The following is a 22226-nucleotide window of genomic DNA, read 5'->3' as shown; positions in this document are numbered from 1 at the left end:
GAAAAATAATGAAATATTTTGATGTTTTAGTCTTGCAAACTTGATTATTATGACTTTAAGTTATATAATTATTTACTTCTTAAATATTTATTGGGTAATATCTAGAACTTAGAAGAAAAAAAAAGTTTAAAAGTTTTTTATTTTTATTTATTTATTTATTTATTTTTGATATCCTTGTTTTCATCGTATCTCTTTTAGACTCTTTTACAATGAAATCATCTTTACAAAATGGGTTGTCAGAAAAGACGTCACAACTACTATTTATGCTATATAAAATGTAAGCAAAAAACATATGGTAAGACAAAAGTCATAGATTCTAACAACCTATTAATTACACTATCTTAGATTATTTATCATCTGAATTAGCAAACCAAAACCAATGGTATGATTCTTAACTAACTCATGATACGAGGTTTTCTATAGATCAAGAGAGACAAAGTTAAAAAACACTGCAACAAATAAGCGATTTATTGTGTTATAGATCAAGAGAGACAAAGTTTATGAAACACTACAACAAATAAGCGATTTATTGTGTTATAGATCAAGAGAGACAAAGTTTATGAAACACTACAACAAATAAGCGATTTATTGTGTTATAGATCAAGAGAGACAAAGTTTATGAAACACTACAACAAATAAGCAAACTTATTGTGTTATTAAGAAATTCTTGCATTATGGTTTTTCTTTATACGTCATACAAGAACATTTTCTTGCTGTCGCACATCGAATTTGCCACGATTCATGCCATAAAGAAATTCAGATTATTTAATGTACCAAACTATTTTGTTATCAAATACATTTGCGTAAGATTGCGAACAACCAAATAGCATCATCCCACTCGTTATAATTTCTTTTGTATAGAAAGACATAAAATATAATAATAATTATTACTCTTCATCAAGATTTAAGTGCATCACTGCACCCCTCCTCCTTTTAAAATGATTAATGATCTTATAATATTTGTTGAAGCCAATAACTTAATTTGTTTATGATTCTTTTTGGTGGGGTAGGTGACAAAGGATAATGGAGGTAGGTGAAAAAGCAACGATTGACCATCCTGAAAAAATCCTTGTGTTTTTATATAATTTTTTTTTATGTTATGTTTTGGCGATTTTTATATTTCTAGTCAAAACCGTAAATAAACTAAACAAATTTTCTTATTTATAAAGAACATGAGTGTGACTTATTCACAATAATACATGTGGTCGACTGGTCGCTAACAGATTTATGAAAAAGCTGTCTAATTGGAAAGTGAACATTTTTTCAATTGGAAGTCGACTTACTCTCCGTTGTTGGAATCGTTTAAATATTGTTTTTTTGTTTGGGTGGTAAAGCTCAAGAACGAAGGATTTCTTGGATTTTAGATCCTCCAAAGACTTTTTCTGTTAGCCCCACTTGTTTCCACATTGATGAGTAGTAATGTACTAAAGTTCCTACTTGTTGGAACAACTATGTGCCTATAAGGCTGAAGGGTGTGGGCGCGGTCTGGGACCGTGGTTTGTGCCACGTCAACAGTGAACACCGCCCCCAGGCCGCGGTCTGGTGCAGTCTTGGCCGCAGTGCGGTCCTTTAGTGCCGTGTTTGGTGATTGGTGGATGATGCATTGACCGTTGAATGGGTTGGGTAATTAATTTTTTTTTTTTTTTTTTTTTTTTTTTTTTTTTTTTTTTGCTTTTTCTTTCCTATATATATACAATCAACTTCATTTGTTTTTCACAACACAATCTCTTCTCTCTCTCAAATTTTTTTTTTTTAAAAAAAATCACCACTCTCTCAAAAATGTCATCTTTTTTATCTTCTGAAGAATTTCAGACTATTTTTGATACCGCTATTGCGTGTGTTCAAATGGCGGAACAAACATACAACGTTGTATGTAACAACGCAGCTGCAAGTTCTCAACAGAGAACACGAAGATATATTTGCAGAAATCGTGAAGAAGCCAACCAACGTTTGGTGCAAGACTATTTTGCAGAGAATGCCACTTATCAAGGGTATTATTTTCGTAGGCGTTTCAGAATACTCAAAGGTTTATACGAACGTATAGTTGAAGATGTAACGAGGGAGTGCAGTTTTTTTCAACAACGCTACGATGCTAGAGGTACACCCGGTTTCACTCCCTTACAAAAATGCACGACCGCACTTCGTCAGTTAGCATATGGCATTCCGCCTGATGCGTTAGACGAAAGTTTTAGGATGTCTGCTAGGATCGTACGAGACAGTCTCCATTTTTTCTGCAAAACTGTGATTCACTTTTATGGTCCAAAATATTTACGTAAGCCTACACGTAATGACATCCTGCAATTGCAAGCTCATCATGCTAGTGTGCGTGGGTTTCCTGGAATGCTAGGAATCTTAGATTGTCTCCATTGGGCATGGGAAAATTGCCCTACAGCATATCATGGGCAATTTACCCAAGGTGATCATGGTCACCCAACGGTCATACTTGAAGCAGTTGCATCACAAGATATGTGGATTTGGCATGCTTTTTTTGGTTCTCCTGGTTCGATTAACGACATCAACGTTCTTAATCGTTCACCAATATTTAACAAAATATACGATGGATCCGCACCAGATTCTTCTTTTCAAGTGCGTGGAACGCCATATAAGTATGGTTATTATCTGGTCGATGGAATCTATCATGAGTATGATGTGTTTGTTAAATCGTTTACGAGTCCACATGGTTCTAGATGAAAGAAATTCAAGAGAGCTCAAGAAAGAGCTAGGAAGGATGTTGAGCGTGCTTTTGGAGCTCTGAAGAAACAGTGGTTCATATTGAAAAAACCAGCAGCTTATTTAGGCGAGGAAAAACTTCAAGAAATCATGTATACATGTCTTATATTGCATAACATGATTATTGAAGACGAAGGAAGAGCGATATGTGCGTTTGACGAGGAAGAAACCATACCATAGACACAACCAATAGAAATTAAAATAGTTCAAAAAAAAGAAGTTTTATTAAATTAAAGTAGTTAAAAAAAACAAAAAACAAAAAAAAATGTGTGGCACCACTCCCTTGGTGTGGCAAGAAACCACATTTGAGTGGTAAAAAATGACATGACGCTTATGTGGCGGGGGAGGGAGTGCGGTTTCGGTGACACCACTCCCTCCAGCCTAAAGATCAACAAAATACTTTGATGAATGTTACTTGATCTTATTCCTACCATAACCAAATTTCCGAATCGAGGTATTGACTTAGAGATGACTTTGTGCTCGAGATGGGATAACCACATTGAAGAAGTGAATCATTTATTTTACACTTGTGAGGTTGCCGATTAAGTTTGGTCTTCTCTTAAAAGATGGGTGGATCTCTCATATACGGATTTTCGTTCCATTATGGATATTTTCGCATGGATGTCTAAGAGGAAACAAGTAGTTTTGGAGGCTATTTTCGTGACACTTATTTAGGTTTTGTGGTCATATAACAATGGAGTAGTGTTTGACCCAAACAAGTTACGGAAGAATCAAAAGTTTGAACGAATTTTTGTTAGTTGCTTAATAAAATTCGGCCGTTCAAAAAAAATTATCAAAGAATATTATAATTCTTTTAACATAAAACACTCTATTGATGAAGTCTCAAGTGGATGTTTTACACGATTTTAGTATCATTATTTATCTACCAAACTTATTTTTAGCAAAAACCTTATACATCTTTGACACATTTACAAAACAAAGTTATACTAATAAATAGATATAACTCCCTTCAATTGTCATCAAACTTTACTATAACAAATTCAGATAAACATGTGATGCAACCTCATCATCATTTTCATGAACGTACTTCTCTTACATATTTATGGTATGATTACTCATATTCTATAACCAAAAAATAAAGATAAATGAACAAAATATTATCAGAGCATAAGATACTAAAACCAAATGAACAATTTTAATTAGTGGTTTAAAACCTCTTGTAATATGAGGTATTTGTTGGTGTAAAAATAAGGAAATGGCATATACCCTTAGACCATTCTGGCTTGATAAAAGAAATCCAAAAATCCAAAGGTGCCAACAACTTGAGGCATTCATTTCCTACCCTCACTCAACGGCTATCATTTCTCCTCCAAATCAATCCAACGGTCTCCCTTTCCCCTATTCATCTCAACCACCCCTCTCCAATCTTCTTCTCTCTCTCAAATTTCATCCGAATCTAAAACTGATAAAACCCCCCTATCAACTGTATAATAACAACAATCACTCCTCCTCGTTCTCTCTACTTTCTCTCTCTACAAAGAGCCATGGCCGCCTCTACCTCACTTACTCTCTCCCAAGCCGCTCTCTCCCGTTCCGCCGTTCCCCGCCATGGCTCTTCCACCACTGCCACCCAACAATCCACTTCCTTGGCCACCCTCTCAATACCCACTTTCTCTGGACTCAAATCCACCTCCACATCATCCTCACGCGCCCCCACTCGCCGTCAGGTATCCTCCACGCGCCGCCGTGTGATTGCCAACGCAGCCGTGGAGACCCTTGAGAAGACGGATACCGCGCTGGTGGATAAGTCCGTCAACACCATCAGATTCTTGGCGATTGATGCTGTGGAGAAGGCGAATTCGGGTCACCCTGGTCTTCCCATGGGTTGTGCTCCGATGGGTCATATATTGTACGATGAGGTCATGAGGTATAACCCCAAGAACCCGTATTGGTTCAACAGGGATCGCTTTGTTCTCTCCGCCGGACATGGATGTATGCTCCAGTATGCTCTGTTGCACCTTGCTGGCTACGACAGCGTCCTAGTAAGCCCTTGACGATTATCTCTAGGCGTTTCAGTACTAATTTGCATCTAATTTCTCTTGAATTTATCAGTCTGATTAAGTAAAACAAATTCGTTTTTCAATGGCAAACTGAAGCTATTCATAGTTGATCTACCTCGTCATTTCTATCTTCCACATCCTCCATCTGTTCGACGAAATGTTCCAGTGGATTGAATCTGTTTTCGGATCTGGGTTTTTTCAAAAATTACATTATCATGGCACAAATTAGTTCATTAGCTATTCTATCTCATCAAAATTTCAGTAGAGGGTTTGTGTGTTCGGACACATATAGCTTATTGGGATCTAGGAATTGGTTTAAATGGGATAAAGATTCATTTTTGTACTTACACAAGCTAAATAACTTTTTAGCTCTTGCATTTCTATCACAAAAGTGTATAACTTTAAGTCTTCAACCCAAATCGTGGAACAAGATTGTACTTCCATGGCTCACTCTTAGTTTCATTTGTGCTTGATGATACGTTTTTGATTTCGCTATATCTTCACAACTTGATGATTGATTGATCTTTGAATTGATTGTCTGATAATAACCTGGAGTATCCTCTATCAGGAAGAGGACTTGAAGCAATTCCGGCAATGGGGAAGCAGAACTCCAGGCCACCCTGAAAACTTTGAAACCCCTGGTATTGAAGTCACCACTGGTTAGTACTCAACTCATACACATCTACATACTAAAATCTTGTAAAAAATCATATCTTTCTAAAAAAAATCTTTGTTTATCATCAGGTCCTCTTGGTCAAGGTATTGCCAATGCTGTTGGTCTTGCTCTTGCTGAGAAGCATTTAGCTGCCCGATACAACAAACCCGATGCTGAGATCGTTGACCACTACACGTAAGATTTCAAATCTCGATTCGGGTATTCTAAAAATCTAATCTTTATTAAAAAAATGTTTCTTTTTTGATTCAGATACTGTATTCTTGGAGATGGGTGTCAAATGGAAGGGATTGCAAATGAAGCATGTTCACTTGCTGGCCATTGGGGTCTTGGAAAGCTGATTGCTTTCTATGATGACAACCACATCTCCATTGATGGTGACACAGAGATTGCCTTCACTGAGAGTGTGGATACACGTTTTGAGGCTCTTGGGTGGCATATTATCTGGGTCAAGAATGGTAACACTGGTTATGATGAGATTCGTGCTGCCATTAAAGAAGCTAAAGCTGTCACAGATAAACCCACTTTGATCAAGGTACTTAATTATATGATCATGTAAAAAAAAAAGTTAGGACATAAGAGAAAAAGTTGTGTTTTCTTGATTTTCTCTGTTAAGATGTTCTTTTTGTGTTATGTCTGAAAGAAACGAGCATATATAGCTTACCAGATTAAGTGATGTCTCTTTCAGGTGACGACAACAATTGGTTTTGGATCACCAAACAAGGCGAATTCATACAGTGTCCATGGAGCTGCTTTGGGTGCAAAAGAAGTTGATGCAACCAGACAAAACCTCGGATGGCCTTATGAGCCATTCCATGTACCAGAAGAAGTGAAAAAGTATGCAAAAGTTCTTAAAGATTCTAACTTTTTTTCTCGGGTCAAATCCAAGATTCTAAACTAAAGTTTCTAGATTTTATGCAAAGATCTTAAAGATTCTAACTTTTTGTCTTTTGGACCAAATTCAAAATTGGGTTTCTTCTTATTGATGTTATGCAAAAGATCTTAAAGATTCTAACTTTTTTATTGGATCAAATTCAAGATTCTAAAGTAGTCTTTCTTGATTTTATGTATAAGATCTTAAAGATTCTAAATTGTTTTCTTGGATCAAATTCAAAATTCAAAATGAGGGTTTTTCTTGATATCATGCTAAACATTATAAAGATTCTAACTTTTTTATTGGACCAAATCCAAGATTCTAAGTTAAGGTTTCTTGATTTCTTGATAGGCACTGGAGCCGCCACACCCCTGAAGGTGCCGCCCTTGAAGCCGAATGGAACACTAAATTTGCAGAATATGAAAAGAAATACGCTGAAGATGCTGCAGAATTAAAGTCTATTGCTGAAGGCGTATTCCCCGCCGGATGGGAAAAGGCTCTTCCGGTTAGTTTCCTTTTATAGCAAAAAACATATCAACTTTATCTTTCTGCAAAAAAAGTTATTCTTCCAGCGACCCCTTAGCTGGCCCACATTATACACAGTGGTCCACTAGGTAGCTGACAATGACATAACAACACAATCCATATTGGAATTGAAACTCTCACACTGCAACCGCTGAGACAGAATATTAATTTATCAAAAATCTTTTGTGTTTATGTAGACATACACCCCGGAGACACCCGGTGATGCGACAAGAAATCTCTCACAAACAATGCTAAACGCATTAGCACCTGTCCTCCCGGGTCTCATTGGTGGAAGTGCCGATCTCGCATCATCAAACATGACTTTAATGAAAATGTTTGGTGATTTCCAAAAAAGCACCCCCGAAGAACGCAACGTCCGATTCGGTGTCCGTGAACACGGAATGGGAGCCATTTGTAACGGAATCGCCCTCCACAGCCCGGGATTCGTCCCATACTGTGCCACCTTCTTTGTCTTCACCGATTACATGAGAGGTGCAATGAGAATCTCCGCCCTCTCAGAAGCCGGAGTCATCTATGTCATGACCCACGATTCCATCGGGCTAGGAGAAGACGGGCCCACCCATCAACCCATCGAACACTTGGCAAGTTTCCGTGCCATGCCCAACATCTTGATGTTCCGCCCGGCCGATGGAAACGAGACCGCCGGAGCCTACAAGGTGGCGGTGGAGAGCCGGAAAAGACCGTCGATCCTCGCGCTTTCCCGCCAAAAGCTGCCGAACCTGACCGGAACTTCGATTGAAGGCGTCGCGAAAGGTGGGTACACGATTACCGATAATTCCACGGGCAACAAGCCCGATGTGATCTTGATCGGGACCGGGTCGGAGCTCGAGATTGCAGCGAAAGCGGCGGATGAACTTAGAAAGGAAGGGAAAGCGGTTCGGGTTGTTTCGTTTGTTTCATGGGAGCTTTTTGAGGAACAGAGTGAGGAGTACAAGGAGAGTGTTCTTCCTTCTGGTGTAACGGCTCGTGTTAGCATTGAGGCTGCATCCACTTTTGGATGGGCCAAGATTGTTGGAAGCAAAGGGAAGGCGATTGGGATTGATAAATTTGGGGCAAGTGCACCGGCTCCAAAGATATATAAGGAGTATGGGATTACTGCTGAAGCTGTCATTGCAGCAGCTAAAGAAGTTTGTTAGGTTTTGATGTCTTTGATTCATATTGGTCTGGTCGGATAAATAATAAAGGTTGAACTGCTTTTTTTAGTCTTTGATGCATTTCATCGAACACCTAATGTGCGAACTGAACAAAGATGAGAAGAGAAGAGTAGAAGTTGAATGAATTTGTACCAAAATTGAAACGTATTTCTACAAGTTTTGTGAATTTATATGTTTGATTATCGATGTGGTGTTCGTTCGAGTAATGTACAATTTTTAAACCGAATAGCTATAAGCTCGTATAATATTTTTATTTCTCACTGCATAAAATATCATTCCAGTTTTATCGGATGTCCCCGAAGGGACTCACTGCATAAAATATAAGTTATCATACAAGTATTGTTACGCTTTTTGGAACATTTTGTGTTTTCTGTTGGCTAAGATACAAGTCATTATCTTCTTTTTATTGTAGTTTTTATAAGACTTTTGAAACGTTCGGTTTTTGTAATTTATGTGGGAAAAAGTTTGGTTCCATTTAATTTTTTAGGATGTTTTGTTGATGAATTTCAACGGATTGGATGATGGATGAATACAAGCCATAGAAGATAGATAAGGTTATCTAATGTTGTTATTATTTGTGTCTCGTATAATGTTTCTGAAAGTCTAGAACGGGTCTGCATGGTCAGTTTGAAGGTTGAAAATGATATGAGAATCATACAGATTAAATCAATATTATCAATGTTTTTTTTTGATGATATTGATAAATTTAAAAGGGGTAGGGATGGATAAGGGACAGTTAAGGGATGAGAAGAGATTTGGTGAAATATATGGTTGTAAAAGCTTTGGCTGTATTCCATAGGGAGTGGGTGGGGGTGTACAAATGGTTCTGCTACATCATCTACATCATCAGCCAAAACACCGCCCCCATCTTGCAGTAGAAACCACAGTTTTCTTTCTCTTCACCTATTTAGTGTGGTGCTCCTCTTTTTTTTTCTCTCTCTTCAATTGTTTTTCTCTCTTCTCCGTCTTTGGTATACCACACCTAGTGTGGCAAAGAATCACACTTTGTATGGTAAATTGACATGGTACCAGTGTGCCATGTGCCACCTACGTAACAGAGCAATGGATGATTTTTATGGCACCACACCCTCCACCCAAGATCTACATCTCCACACATATCTCCTATATATGATCTTTTTATAAATTCTAAACTTTCACTATAAAAGGGCTCAATCGCCTAAGTCTGTAAGATCTACATCTCCACACATATCTCCTATATATGATCTTTTTATAAATTCTAAACTTTCTGGTAAAGGAAAACTATAAAAGGGCTCAATCGCCTAAGTTTGTATACGTATGTACTATACAAAACAATCGATATAAGAAATAAGAAATAAGGTTATATATATATATATATATATATATATATATATATATATATATATATATATATATATATATATATATATCAATGCAACATGTTTTATATGTGAGAAAAACACAAATTTAACTAAGTGTTTCGTGAGTTCAATTCCTGACATATAATAACTAGCTCTTCTAAAAAAACCAAGTGTTTTATAAGGTTTAAGCAAAAACAAAAAAATTTGGTGAATAACCAATAATTTCACACCTGTTAGTACAAAATACAAAAAAAAAAAAAAAAAAAATCTCAAGTTGTTATTGTTCGCCTGCAAATATAATACTCATATTTCTTATTAAGTTCTTTTTTTAGTAGTAAGAAGATTAAACTGCAAATTTGGTCCCTGTGGTTAGTAAAAAAATGTGGATAGAGTCCAAAATCTTTTGGACTTGCACCATTGGTACAAAATCAGAAACTTTTGCTATTTCTTGTTTTTTATATGAAAGTACATTGCTATTTCTTGTTTTTTATCAGTTTTTCCAGCCTACCATTTCAGGGGACATTGAGTCCCTACTCGGGTTTGATACTGTTGAATTTTTTGACCCACAAGAACTTGAAGCATAATCTTAACAACTAATAACATAAACTTTAAATCAAAGACATCGAAATAAACACCAAAGTTAACCAAATCTTTATGACATTCTAAAAAGATATGAGTTCATTTTCATATGATCTTAAATGACTGAAATACAAAGATAATTTCAACTGACAACACCTCAACCAAAATGTCAAGGAAAAAAAAAAATTCAAAGTATTTGCTTTGCAGTCTTCTTCTGCTTCTCACATTGGGTTTGTGAAGAGAAAGGGATATTAGCAATTTCTTCAACAGTTTCAACATCATCTTCTTTGTTTCCATGAATAGCAGTGATTCCTTTGTTCCATCATATTAAAAGAAAATTTAATCACTGGCTTTCTTGAAGCAGCCTTGGAAGCAGTCAACTTGCATATGGATTCTGTGACCTGATTTTTTTTAAAAAAAAGGCAACTTAAGTTCCTTTTTGCAAAATCCACCAAAAAACCAGAATTAATTCTGCAAAAAAGTTTTTTTTTTTAATTTTTAATTTAATTTTATTTTATTTTTTAATTTTAAAGGAAAAACTACCATAACCAATATTTAGCTTTTTTTTTTAAAACCGATCTTTTTTTAACAAATTCTTGATAATAATTGCTCAAACACAATCCTCATGGTTAATCTAGCACCATATTTTATGGCACTTGGCAATAACAATAATTATATTATAATAGAAAAAGTTAAAATATAATGAGTTTGAAAACCAATTACCTTATAAATTTTAAATTGAGAAGAGTGAAATTACCTTGAAGGCTAGAAATCGAGTTAATTTTTTTTTTGCATACAAATAATATGGAAACAAAAAACCAAGTTTATCATAAAACGCAATAAATATCAATGTACTTCCATTTATGTGTTATTGTAGCAGCCGAATTTAATGTATTCTATTATAGCATTGTATTTCATCCTTTTTTTTATTAAGGCTTCATTTTTTGAAAAATTGACCAAATTATAGCATTTTACCTTTAAATGTCTTTTTAAATAACAATGTACTCTATTATAGCAATAAAAATTACGTTCATAGCACAAAGTTGTGATAGGACCAAACAAAAGTAAGATACCATAATAAACAAATAGGCTCAAGATAACACAATTATAGCCTTGTACTTGCAATTTTACATCAGGACCAGGGGCGTGACCTTCATGGCCACCAAACCTTCTTTTTTCGACCAAGCACGAATATATGTAGGATTCGAGGCACAATACAATAATGTTTCATTTTTACCAATTTTTACAAAAATGTTCTAAAGTACAATGCCTTAATAACAAAGATTTGGAAGTACATGGATGTAATAGAAAGTCAATTACCATGTAACAACTTCTCTTCACAAGTCAATAAAATGGTGAAATACAAGTGTTTTTCTGTATTTTTTACTCCTGGTTGTAAAGGTTCCCTTATTTTTTTCATATGTAAGGAGCATTGAGATACTTGGTTAATAGTTAAGCAATTTGATTAACTGGTTTTGCGATTGTAACAACCTTGTTTTCAAATATATATATATATATATATATATATATATATATATATATATATATATATATATATATATATATATATATATATATATACACAAAAAATTGTCCCTATCTTTTTAATAATAATAATAATAATAATAATAATAATTATAATAATAACAATTTTACTTGACAATAGAAGGACATAGGAAACAACGGGGGAACATTTGCAAAATGTTTGTTATGAAAAAAAAATAATACAAATTTTATTTTAAAGGAAAGTTAAAACTAAGAAAGCAAGCACACAAGTAGCTTACCATATGCTTACATAATTCTTACAAAGGCGCATACAATTATCACAACACAAGCAATAAGTCACTTAAGCATAATATTATAAAGAGTAGTAAACAAGTACATTAGGTGTAAGATTTTAAAAGGATAAGTTCAGACAAGTACATTAGGTGTAAGCTTTTAAAGAGATAAGTTAAGACAAGTTCGTTAGGTGTAAGCTTTTAAAGAGATAAGCTACGACAAGTACATGAGGTGTAGTTTTCTTATGGAAGTACTAATCTCTAAGACTAAAAGACAAACATATTAATGCACCTAATTCTCCTATAAATAGCAAGAAATATTAAGCATTATTCTTAATTCCAAAACAAGAATTACTCTCAAATACTAAATAGCAACTTCGAGATTTTAGAAGTATAGAGGTTCTAAACTCTAAATCAAGCTAAGCAAAAACAAGGTGAGTAGTAACACCCGTTTTCCGGATGAATCGGTGGTGACCTGAAGGAGTCAAACTTTTTGGTTTTTGAGGAAAAATAATTGCCATGATGTGGTGTCTGGATACCCACGACGTGGCATGGATTTTTATGATCGTACTTTTCTGGTGAGTACCACGATGTGGAAAGTAGTGTGCCACGACGTGGTGGCTGTGGTAGACCAATCCCATGATCTTTTAGGATTTCTTCTATATTTAAAGCCTCTAACTTCTAGGTTAGGGCATCCTCTTCATCCTCCAACCTTCCTAAATGAAACCCTAGCCTCCCTTTCACCACTTTATGCCTCCCCTCTCCTCTTTCATCCATTTGTGAGCTTTCAGGTTGTTTTTGATGCCTTAGAGAATAAGAAGGTGTTCTTGGTGCATAGGTCCAACAAGCAAGTTCCCTCACCACCTTGGAGCATATATTTTGGACGATTATAAGTCCTCAAGTTCCAACTTTTATGTGCCATGCTTTTAGATCTAGACTTTTATGCTTTGTTCTTCATGTTTGGGGTAGTTTGAGTGATTAGATTCCATAAAGTTGGCAACTTTATGGATCCTTGGGGTCCCTTTCCTTCAAATATGTGGGAATGGGGATGATCTCCATTCTTTCCCTGTATTGTGCAACATGTTCTTCCAGATCCGTAGTTCCATTGTAAGGCTTCATGTTGGGAGTTTGGAAGCGCTTTGGGACTTCAGTATCATCTATCACGGGAGAAAATCTTGAGATCCTGTGGCTCGTTGGGGATACCTATGGTATATGTTGGACCACTTCGGGCACACTTGAGATCATCTACCTTAACTGCTGAAGTTCCTTGGCTATGACTAGGCTCATTCCTGCATCAAGGTCCATAGAGTTAGTATTAAAAGTATTATTATTCATGAAGTTACCACGATCCTTGTTATTGTTGGGTTTTGTATACTACAACATCCTATGGTGCACATACAACCCTAAATGCTTTGGATCTATGTTTTCTCTAATTATACATGCAATATTGTTTCCAAAGCATTAAACCTACAACTAGCATACAATTGACATAAACAACATAAAAATGAGTTATAGAATTACCTCTTGTTGTAGCTTGTAGTTTTGGCCTTTAAGAACTTAGCACCTCAAGTGTGATGCCTCAAATGGTTCACAAACACCATGAACAAAGGAGGACTTTTTGAGAAAGAGTATGGAGCACTAAAATTCAGCTATGCTTCTCCAAGAATACACATTCAACCTATTTTAGGCCAAAGGGGTGTCATATATATAGTGTAGGAATCCAAGAGTCATGGGTAAACCCTAATCTATACACTTGGGTTATGATCCATATTTCATGTGGGCTAACTCTTCATGGATACTTACATAAACTTAGCCCATCATGGATCAATAGCCCAAACTCTATATATATATATATATATATATATATATATATATATATATATATATATATATATATATATATCACTAATTTACATAATCAGTCTCCGTTAATTTAATTAGTCTCTTTTGATCACTAAATTAATTCTTGATCAATACTAATTAAATAACATGATTTCATATTAATATATTAGAACTTATAATATATTAATAAATCATAAATAACCTCTTCTCAAAAGTCCATCCTATCAAATTGCTCTGGTGAAGGCAACCCAAATGGACCATGCTACTCTCGGGTCAAGTACATACCAATTATAGTTATGGGCTTAGACACCTAATCCAACAGTCTCCCACTTGGATAAGTCTAATAACTATTATTGCAAGTACGACTCCACAACCCGACTAGCAATCGTAGCTCTTAAAAGCCGTTGTCGAACTCTGACCTAGTCAATGACGCGTCCATTAGATAAGGGATCATATATTCCTCCATTCTGCAAGATATCATATGGATTGAGACATGGATTATAATCATTCTCTCTGTCCATCTGTTGTTTCCCGATTTCCAATTTATGACGACCGACTAACTGAACAAATCAAATCAGTCCAGGCTTGGCCAAGCATTTGGGTTTGTTATCACTAAATCATCGAGGGGCCAACAAATATCGCTTTTATCCCTCTAAGGGTAAAAGGAATGGATAAACTTCGACTCATATGATTGCTATATATACTCATCAAATCACACACAACAATGCGTTTTATAACACCAAGTTACTGGTGCGTCTCTGTTTTAAGCTACAACTCACACGTCTCTGTTTTAAGAATATAAGATATTATCGTCTCACAATCACTCGTGATAAAATCCATGAAGTGATTCAGATGAGCGTGTGTTTAATCCAATACTCGAATCTTATTCCAGGAGTACTCATGAACACTGCAGCAAACTTGTGCTATGTCTAAAACACCTAGACAATCTACAGTCAGATTCATAATAGTCTTGCCTCAATACCTACTTCCAAAGTATGATCGACTGTGGATAGTTTAAATAACCAAGTTATTCGGGAAGTCAAAACATGCAAAGTGAAACAAAAGAATGATTGAATCCAATATGATCTCAGAACTTATGAATATAAATAAAACACATTTTATTTAATCTATAACGACGTAAATTTTCAAAACAATTTTTCATTTTTCAAACATAACATTTCTCATTTAAATCATCTCAAATCACAAGTGTATCAATTGTTATCACGGTAAAACATATCCCAGAATCTTAAATACATAATCCTCTATCAGTGTGTACAGATCACGTCGGAGCCTTCCCGCGATCCTCGCTAGTACCTGAAACACATATCAAATAACATGGTAAGCATAAATGCTTAGTGAGTTCCCCAAAATACTACATACAACACATAAGCCACTCGACGCTGTAGCTCTACGAGACCTTCCGGTCAATGTGTCTCAGGGGCCTTCCGGTCCCACAATCTGAGTAAACCTTCCGGTCCATACCATATTGACCTTCCGGTCCATACACTGCTGACCTTCCGGTCCATACCATTCTTACTCAATACATACATAACACATACATATCACATAGAAACATATATCACATACTCGTCATAGCACATAAGACCTTCCGGTCACACATAATTACCACTCTAGGTAAGGTATAGTGAGAAAACTCACCTCGTATGATGTCTAGTAAACTCTCGTGCTCGATATCCCCGATCTAGCCTCCGCCTAATCACATAAAGTAATTTATCTCTAATTAACAACGATTCTCATAGGCTAGACTAATCCCTTCCTATAATTTCCCAGAAGGGAAAAATACCATTTTACCCCTCCAATGGTCCAATGTCCAAATGTTGACCAAACCCTAAAAGTCAACCTCAGTCAACGGTCCAACTTTGACCAGACTCGTCGAGTGCACTCGGGTGACTCGGCGAGTCCATGCGTGTCCTCTGAATCCTCCTAAGGCCTCACTCGACTCGTCGAGTTAACCTTTCTCTGAACGGGCTACCACTGATCACGAATCGTGGTGCAACACGATCCGACTCGTCGAGTCCGCTCATGGACTCGACGAGTTTCTTCCATGGCAATACTCATTTGACCTTATGAGGTCAGATCTGTTTCTCTAACTTATAGATCTGGCCTTCTAACACCCAAAAATCACATAAAGGTCTGAACTTGGTGTCCATGCATGGTGTATCTTGCAAAATATACCATAAAAACCCCATAAATGCTTCCTAGCTTCAAACCCTAAGGTTTTACTCTACTAAAGCTTCATATTCACAGCTCTCTGGACCTAGAAGAGTCCAGATCTAAAACACAAACTATCAAGAGGGGTTTGAGGCATTCAAAACCCCAAAGATGAAGTAATTCAAGCCCTAACCCCCAAAAAGGAATCTACATGATAGGGAAGGAAAGGGGTTCGATTTTGTACCTCAGAAAGAAGCTCCTTGCTTGGATGACTCAGAACAATAACTTTCCTTGGCCCCTCTTGCTGGAACTCTTCTCCTTTCTTGCAAAATCACACCAAAAAGCTCAAGATAGCTCTTTCTCTCACTCTACACACTCAAGCTCGCTAGGGTTCTCTCTTCTGGGAAGGTAGCCGCAACTGAAGGCTATAAATGCCTTTAAATAGGGCTCAGTCCCAAAGATTTAGGGTTTCTGCCAACAGCGCGGACTCGTCGAGTCGCCTCACCGACTCGTCGAGTCCATTCATTAATCCGAGTCATCAATCGCGATCCTACTCGACGAGTCTAGGCGTCAAATCGTCGAGTCCCTCTTCTCAACTCAAAATAAATACTTAGATTATGATACATGGAAATCCGGATGTTACAATTCTCCCCCACTAGAATCAGACTTCACCCTCGAAGTCTTACTCTGCAAACAACTCTGGGTGCTGCTCCCGCATCTCTGTCTCCGGCTCCCAAGTCAGCTCGGACCCTCTCCGATGTTGCCACTGGACCTGAACCAGAGGCACCTCCTTGTTCCTCAGAACCGTGATCTTCCGATCCAATATCGTGATCGGCCTCTCAATGTAATTTAGGCTCGCATCCACCTGAATATCCTCTAGCGGCACTACTGCCGTCTCATCAGCTATACACTTCCTCAACTGGGATACATGGAAGGTATCATGAATCTGGCTCAACTCCGCAGGCAGCTCTAAACGGTATGCTACCTTACCCACTCTCGCGGTCACCCTGAACGGACCAATGTATCGGGGCCCCAGCTTGCCCCTCTTCCTGAATCGGATCACTCCTTTCCAAGGAGATACCTTCAGGAGTACGAAATCTCCAACCTGGAACTCGAGCTCGGATCGCCGTCTATTTGCATAGCTCTTCTGGCGGCTCTGGGCTGTCAGCAACCTCTGCCTGACCCGCTGTAACTGCTCAGTCGTCTTAAGAACTATCTCAGTGCTACCCATCACTCGCTGCGCTACCTCTCCCCAACAGATGGGAGTCCGACACCTCCTCCCATACAAAAGCTCAAAGGGAGGCATACCAATAGTCGAATGGTGGCTGTTGTTGTAGGAAAACTCAGTCAAAGGTAGGTATGTATCCCAACTTCCAACGAAGTCCATAACACATGCTCGAAGCATGTCCTCAAGTGTCTGAATCGTCCGCTCACTCTGTCCATCCGTCTGGGGGTGGTAAGCAGTGCTGAAGTGAAATCTCGTACCCAACTCCTCATGGAACTTCTTCCAGAACCTGGAAGTGAAACGTACATCTCGATCTGACACAATCGAGATCGGCACTCCATGCCGCGACACCACCTCCCTCAAATATATCTCTGCCAGCCTCTCTGCAGAAGAGCTCTCACTGATATCAAGGAAGTGAGCGCTCTTCATTAGCCGATCCACAATCACCCAAATTGCATCAACACCTCTCGCGGTCCTCGACAATTTGGTGATAAAATCCATAGAAATCTGTTCCCACTTCCACTGGGGAACCTCTAATGGCTGCAACTTGCCATGCGGACGCTGGTGCTCGGCCTTAACCCGACGACAGGTCAAGCACCTCTCTACGACCCATGCAACATCCCTCTTCATAAAGGGCCACCAATAGTCTCTCTTCAGGTCCAAATACATCTTAGTGGCCCCGGGATGGATCGAAAATCTCGATCTATGCGCCTCCTCCAACAGAGTGCTACGTGTCCCGCCCGTATACGACACCCAAATCCGACCACGAAAGGTCATGAGCCCTCGGATATCCATCACAAACTCGGACACCTGTCCAATCACCCGCTCCCTTTTGCAGTTCTCCGGTCTCATAGCCTCTTCTTGGGCCTCTCGTATAGTGTCCAACACCGGAGTCATCACCGTCATCCTCGTACATATGTCTCGAATCGGGGCACTCTCCGCCCTGCGGCTTAGGGCATCGACTACCATGTTAGCCTTGCCTGGGTGGTACAGGATCTCACAGTCATAATCCTTTACCACATCCAAACATCTCCTCTGGTGCATATTCAGGTTGGGCTGATCCATCAAATACTTCAAACTATTGTGGTCCGTGTATATGGTACACCGAACCCCATACAAATAATGGCGCCATATCTTGAGGGCGAATACTACTGCCCCCAACTCCAAATCGTGGGTGGGATACCTCATCTCATGAGGCTTCAGCTGCCTCGATGCGTATGCTATCACGTGCCCTCTCTGCATAAGTACCGCACCCAACCCCGATATAGACGCATCACAATACACCACGAAATCCTCCATTCCCTCCGGAAGGGCTAACACCGGGGCTTCGCATAATCTATGGCGAAGAGTCTCAAACGAGGTCTGCTGCTCGAGACCCCAAATAAAAGCAACACCCTTCCGGGTCAATCTGGTGAGGGGAACGACAATCTTGGAGAAATCTCTAATAAATCTTCGATAGTAGCCGGCCAACCCCAGAAAACTCCTGATCTCGGTGGGGGATCTCGGCACCTCCCAACTCATAACAGCCTCAATCTTGGCCGGATCGACCAATATCCCATTCTGATTAACAAGATGTCCCAAGAACTGGACCTCTCGTAACCAGAAATCACACTTGGAGAATTTGGCATAAAGCCTCTCCGATCTCAATACTCCAAGGATCTCCCTCAGGTGCTCCTCATGCTGCTCCCTGGATCTCGAATACACTAGAATATCGTCGATGAATACAATCACCATTCGATCCAACATCGGCCTGCATACTCGGTTCATGAGATCCATGAACGCTGCTGGTGCATTGGTGAGCCCAAAAGGCATCACCACGAACTCGTAATGCCCATAACGAGTCCTGAACGCCGTCTTCTGGATATCCTCGTCACGCACCCTCATCTGGTGATATCCAGACCTCAAATCTATTTTGGAAAACCAAGACGCACCCTACAACTGATCGAACAGATCGTCGATCCTCGGTAATGGATAACGGTTCTTGACCGTTAACTTGTTCAACTCCCGGTAATCAATGCACATCCGGTGTGAACCATCCTTTTTCTTGACAAAAAGGATCGGCGCTCCCCACGGCGAGCTACTCGGTCGGATGAATCCCTTCCCCAACAGCTCCTGAAGCTGTGAGGATAACTCCTGCATCTCCGGTGGCGTAAGTGTTGGATAAGGTGTCTAAGTCCATAACTATTTCTGGTATGTACTTGACCCGACCCGGCATGGTCCATTTGGGTTGCATGGCACCATGCAATTGGATAAACTAAAATGAGAGAAATAACACTTATGGTTTATTAATATATTATAAGTTCTAATATATTAATAATATTATTTAATTAGTTTGATCAAGAATTAATTTAGAATTAATTAAGTGATCAAAAGATAACTAATTAAATATATGGGTAGATTATGTAAATCTTCCATATCTTATATAGTGGGCTAAGAGGCTCCATGGATTATCAAGTTGGGTTTCACCCATAGGATGCTCCATGGGAGTTACAAACCCATGGGTCATGGAAATGAAGAGTCATGACACATTAAGGTTTACATGGTGTAACCCTAGATGTGTCAACACTATATAAGAAACCCATTCTCCACCAAAATTGGCGACACATAAGAAACAAGAGGGCTAGGCCGATTTTAGAAGTGTGTATTCTCTCTAAAGTCATTCCAAAAGCATTTGGTGTTGTGTGAAGCATTTGAGGCATCACACTTGGGGTGCTAGGCTCACAAGGTTTCAAGGATCATAATCAACAACAAGGTAAGTTATTCTATCTTTCATTCAAGTTAAAAATGTTCCCCATGTATGCTAGATAGGAATATAACCTTGGAATTCAACTTTGCATGATTATTAGACAAACATAGATCCAAGGTTATTAGGGTTGCATGTACACTTAGGAAGTGTTAGAATGCTCAAAACCCATCAGTGGTGTCAGAGCCTAGGTTTGTTTGTTGTTTTTTGTTTTTTTTGTGTGCAAACAGCTTGAAAAAAAATCGTTTTTCTGTTTTCTGCTCGTATGAAAGTTTGCACATTTGTTGCTGGAAATGGACTAGAAACATTACCCTAAACTGTTTTGATGTTTTAAAGCTTGTTTTAGATGGTGTAATGTTTATGCTAATCCATTTACAATGGCAATTATTAAAATTACAAGTTTTTTTTTAAGTGTAATTTTTGATTCTTGAAAGTGTTCATATTCATGTTCTTGAACTTATGAAGATTAGATGATCATAGGAATTGTTTGTAACCTTCATGGTAGTTTAATTCATGATCATAATGTGTTTTAATGGAGTCCATAACTTGTCCTTAAGTTATGGAAAACCAAAAGTCTCACTTTTATTAAAGCCATTAAAAGAACACAAGAGTTATAAAAATGAAGAGTCTTCATTTTTATTACTCAATTAATTCATAAGTTATAAGAAATGAAAAGTTTTGGAAGTTTACAAAACTTGCCCTCAAGTTTTGGAACATGTAAAGTCTTGATTAAAACTTTAGTTCAAACCCTTAGAATTTTAAAAGTTAAAATTCAACCCTTATACTTTATAATATTATAAGTTACTAATATATATGTATAACGTCAAGTCGTCTTACCGCTAGTACGCCTCATTCACGAAGCCGGTCTATAAGGGGGGTATAAGGTTGTTGCCTATAAAATGGCAACTTAATGGGTGTCCACTCTCACCACCACTTCCTTGATCGGTGGAGGGTCGTTAGCCGAACGGGTAAGACAAGGACTTATAAATTCTCATTAAAAGTATGATGAATATTATAAAGTAACTAAATGCTTTTATTAAATTCCCAATCTTAGTTACTTTAGGAAAATGTGAATAAGGTGCTAATCCATGAAATTACACTTTACACTTTGTTTAAGTCGTTGGTGGAGCGTGTGTGGTTAACCGGCACACTAGCTTGGACTTAACAAGGTAGGTAAAGGGTGACTTAAGGTTTACCATAGCATCGGTGGAGCGTGTGTGGTTTACCGGCACATCGATTGAGTGATAAACCTTGAGGGTACCAAGTGATTTGCATGGTTACTTCACACCTCGTTTTGTGATCCTCGGTATCCCAGTCACAAAACTTGGAGGGCACACTCGAGATTGAAACATGCCTTTGAAAAGTTCATTGAATCTCAAAAGAATCTAGGAATTTCTAAGAACCAATTAAAAACCTAATATTTATATTTCGTTTTTCATGGTGGAAATTGGTGAATCGTCATTCACCTACCTTTCAAATATGTTATAGCTTGGATTACGGCATACCTCTTCTAAGTTATAATATATTGTGATTGGATTCTAGCCTTAATATTACATTTGGGTGTTTTATTAAGGACTCTCTTAATATCTAAACTAATCTTGTTCTCTTCTTTCAGATGTCTTCAAACAATGCTGCTTCTGGCTCTAATCCTAATGGCTCCTTTACCCTTATGAACTTGTGTGGGAAAGTCACTTTTGATGGATCCAACTTCAATGAATGGATCAGAAACATCAGGATGATTACCCGCTACGAGGACAAAGAATATATCCTTGACAAGGAGCTTAAGGAGATTGATGAGACCACTGCAACTCCCCAGGAGATCGCTGACTTCCGGGCACATGAAAGGGATGCTACAAAAGTGGCATGCATCATGTTGGCCACCATGACAGCGGAACTCCAAAAGTCCTATGAGGACTTCTACCCTTTTGAAATGCACCAAGATCTGATGGAAAGATACCATCAAAGTGCACGACAAGAGAGGTATGGAATCATATGCTCTATCATAACAACCATGATGAAGGACGGGGAATCCGTCACGAGCCACATGTAGAAAATGCAAAGGTATGTGGATCGGTTGCTGAAGCTTAATGTGAACTTCCCTGAGGAGCTTGCAATAGATATCATTTTGCACTCCTTACCATCGTGCTATGATCAATTCCGCATGACATATCACATGAATAAGGAAGAGGTCACACTCAGCAAACTTCAGGGATTCCTCAAGACCGCAGAAACAGGTCTTAAGGGTAAGTCAGTTGTTAACACTCCTACTCCAAACTCCGCCCCGGTTTTGGCAATCGGGAAAGGTAGAGGGAAGAAGAGAAATAGCTCTTCGAAGGGTACCAAGGCTAGGACCCTTGATGGCTCTTCTTCAAGTGGAACCAAGAAAGGTTTTGTCACTCCTTCTTCTGAACCTAAAGAGGCTGAATGCTTCTATTGCCATGAAAAGTCACATTGGAAGCGGAACTGCCCAAAGTACCAGCAAGATGTGAAGGATGGGAAAGTTAAACCCAACCATGCAGGTATTTACATTATCTTATCTAATAAATCAC

The 22226-nt window shown here is 38.3% G+C and overlaps 2 protein-coding genes across 2 annotated transcripts; both read left to right on the top strand.

Annotated features, from left to right (window-relative positions):
- Window positions 1-1779: 1779 nt before the first annotated feature.
- On the top strand, window positions 1780-2691 carry LOC145126417 (uncharacterized). The gene has a single exon (XM_079061789.1). It carries the CDS (start codon window positions 1780-1782, stop codon window positions 2689-2691), a length of 912 nt encoding a protein of 303 aa, XP_078917915.1.
- A 1468-nt stretch (window positions 2692-4159) lies between these two features.
- Window positions 4160-8180, top strand: LOC145124538 (Transketolase). The gene is made up of 7 exons (XM_079059939.1): window positions 4160-4733; window positions 5320-5410; window positions 5496-5601; window positions 5677-5959; window positions 6113-6261; window positions 6650-6803; window positions 7021-8180. Exons 1-7 carry the CDS (start codon window positions 4236-4238, stop codon window positions 7978-7980), a joined length of 2241 nt encoding a protein of 746 aa, XP_078916065.1. The 5' UTR covers window positions 4160-4235; the 3' UTR covers window positions 7981-8180.
- The last annotated feature ends 14046 nt before the right edge of the window (window positions 8181-22226 follow it).

The sequence above is a fragment of the Lactuca virosa genome, chromosome 7 (genome assembly GCF_052849685.1).
Source record: "Lactuca virosa cultivar CGN04683 chromosome 7, Lactuca_virosa_CGN04683_v6, whole genome shotgun sequence".
In the NCBI taxonomy this organism is placed as follows: domain Eukaryota; kingdom Viridiplantae; phylum Streptophyta; class Magnoliopsida; order Asterales; family Asteraceae; genus Lactuca; species Lactuca virosa.
Note: the sequence above shows the minus strand (reverse complement) of the source record. Positions and strands in the feature narration are given on the sequence as shown.

Bases quoted from the DNA above. Each gene is read 5' to 3' on its own strand.
- LOC145126417 (XM_079061789.1), top strand. From the start codon at position 1,780: ATGTCATCTTTTTTATCTTCTGAAGAATTTCAGACTATTTTTGATACC.
- LOC145124538 (XM_079059939.1), top strand. From the start codon at position 4,236: ATGGCCGCCTCTACCTCACTTACTCTCTCCCAAGCCGCTCTCTCCCGT. The intron at 4,734-5,319 runs GTAAGCCCTTGA...ATCCTCTATCAG, and splicing joins CTGGCTACGACAGCGTCCTA to GAAGAGGACTTGAAGCAATT. The intron at 5,411-5,495 runs GTTAGTACTCAA...GTTTATCATCAG, and splicing joins TGGTATTGAAGTCACCACTG to GTCCTCTTGGTCAAGGTATT.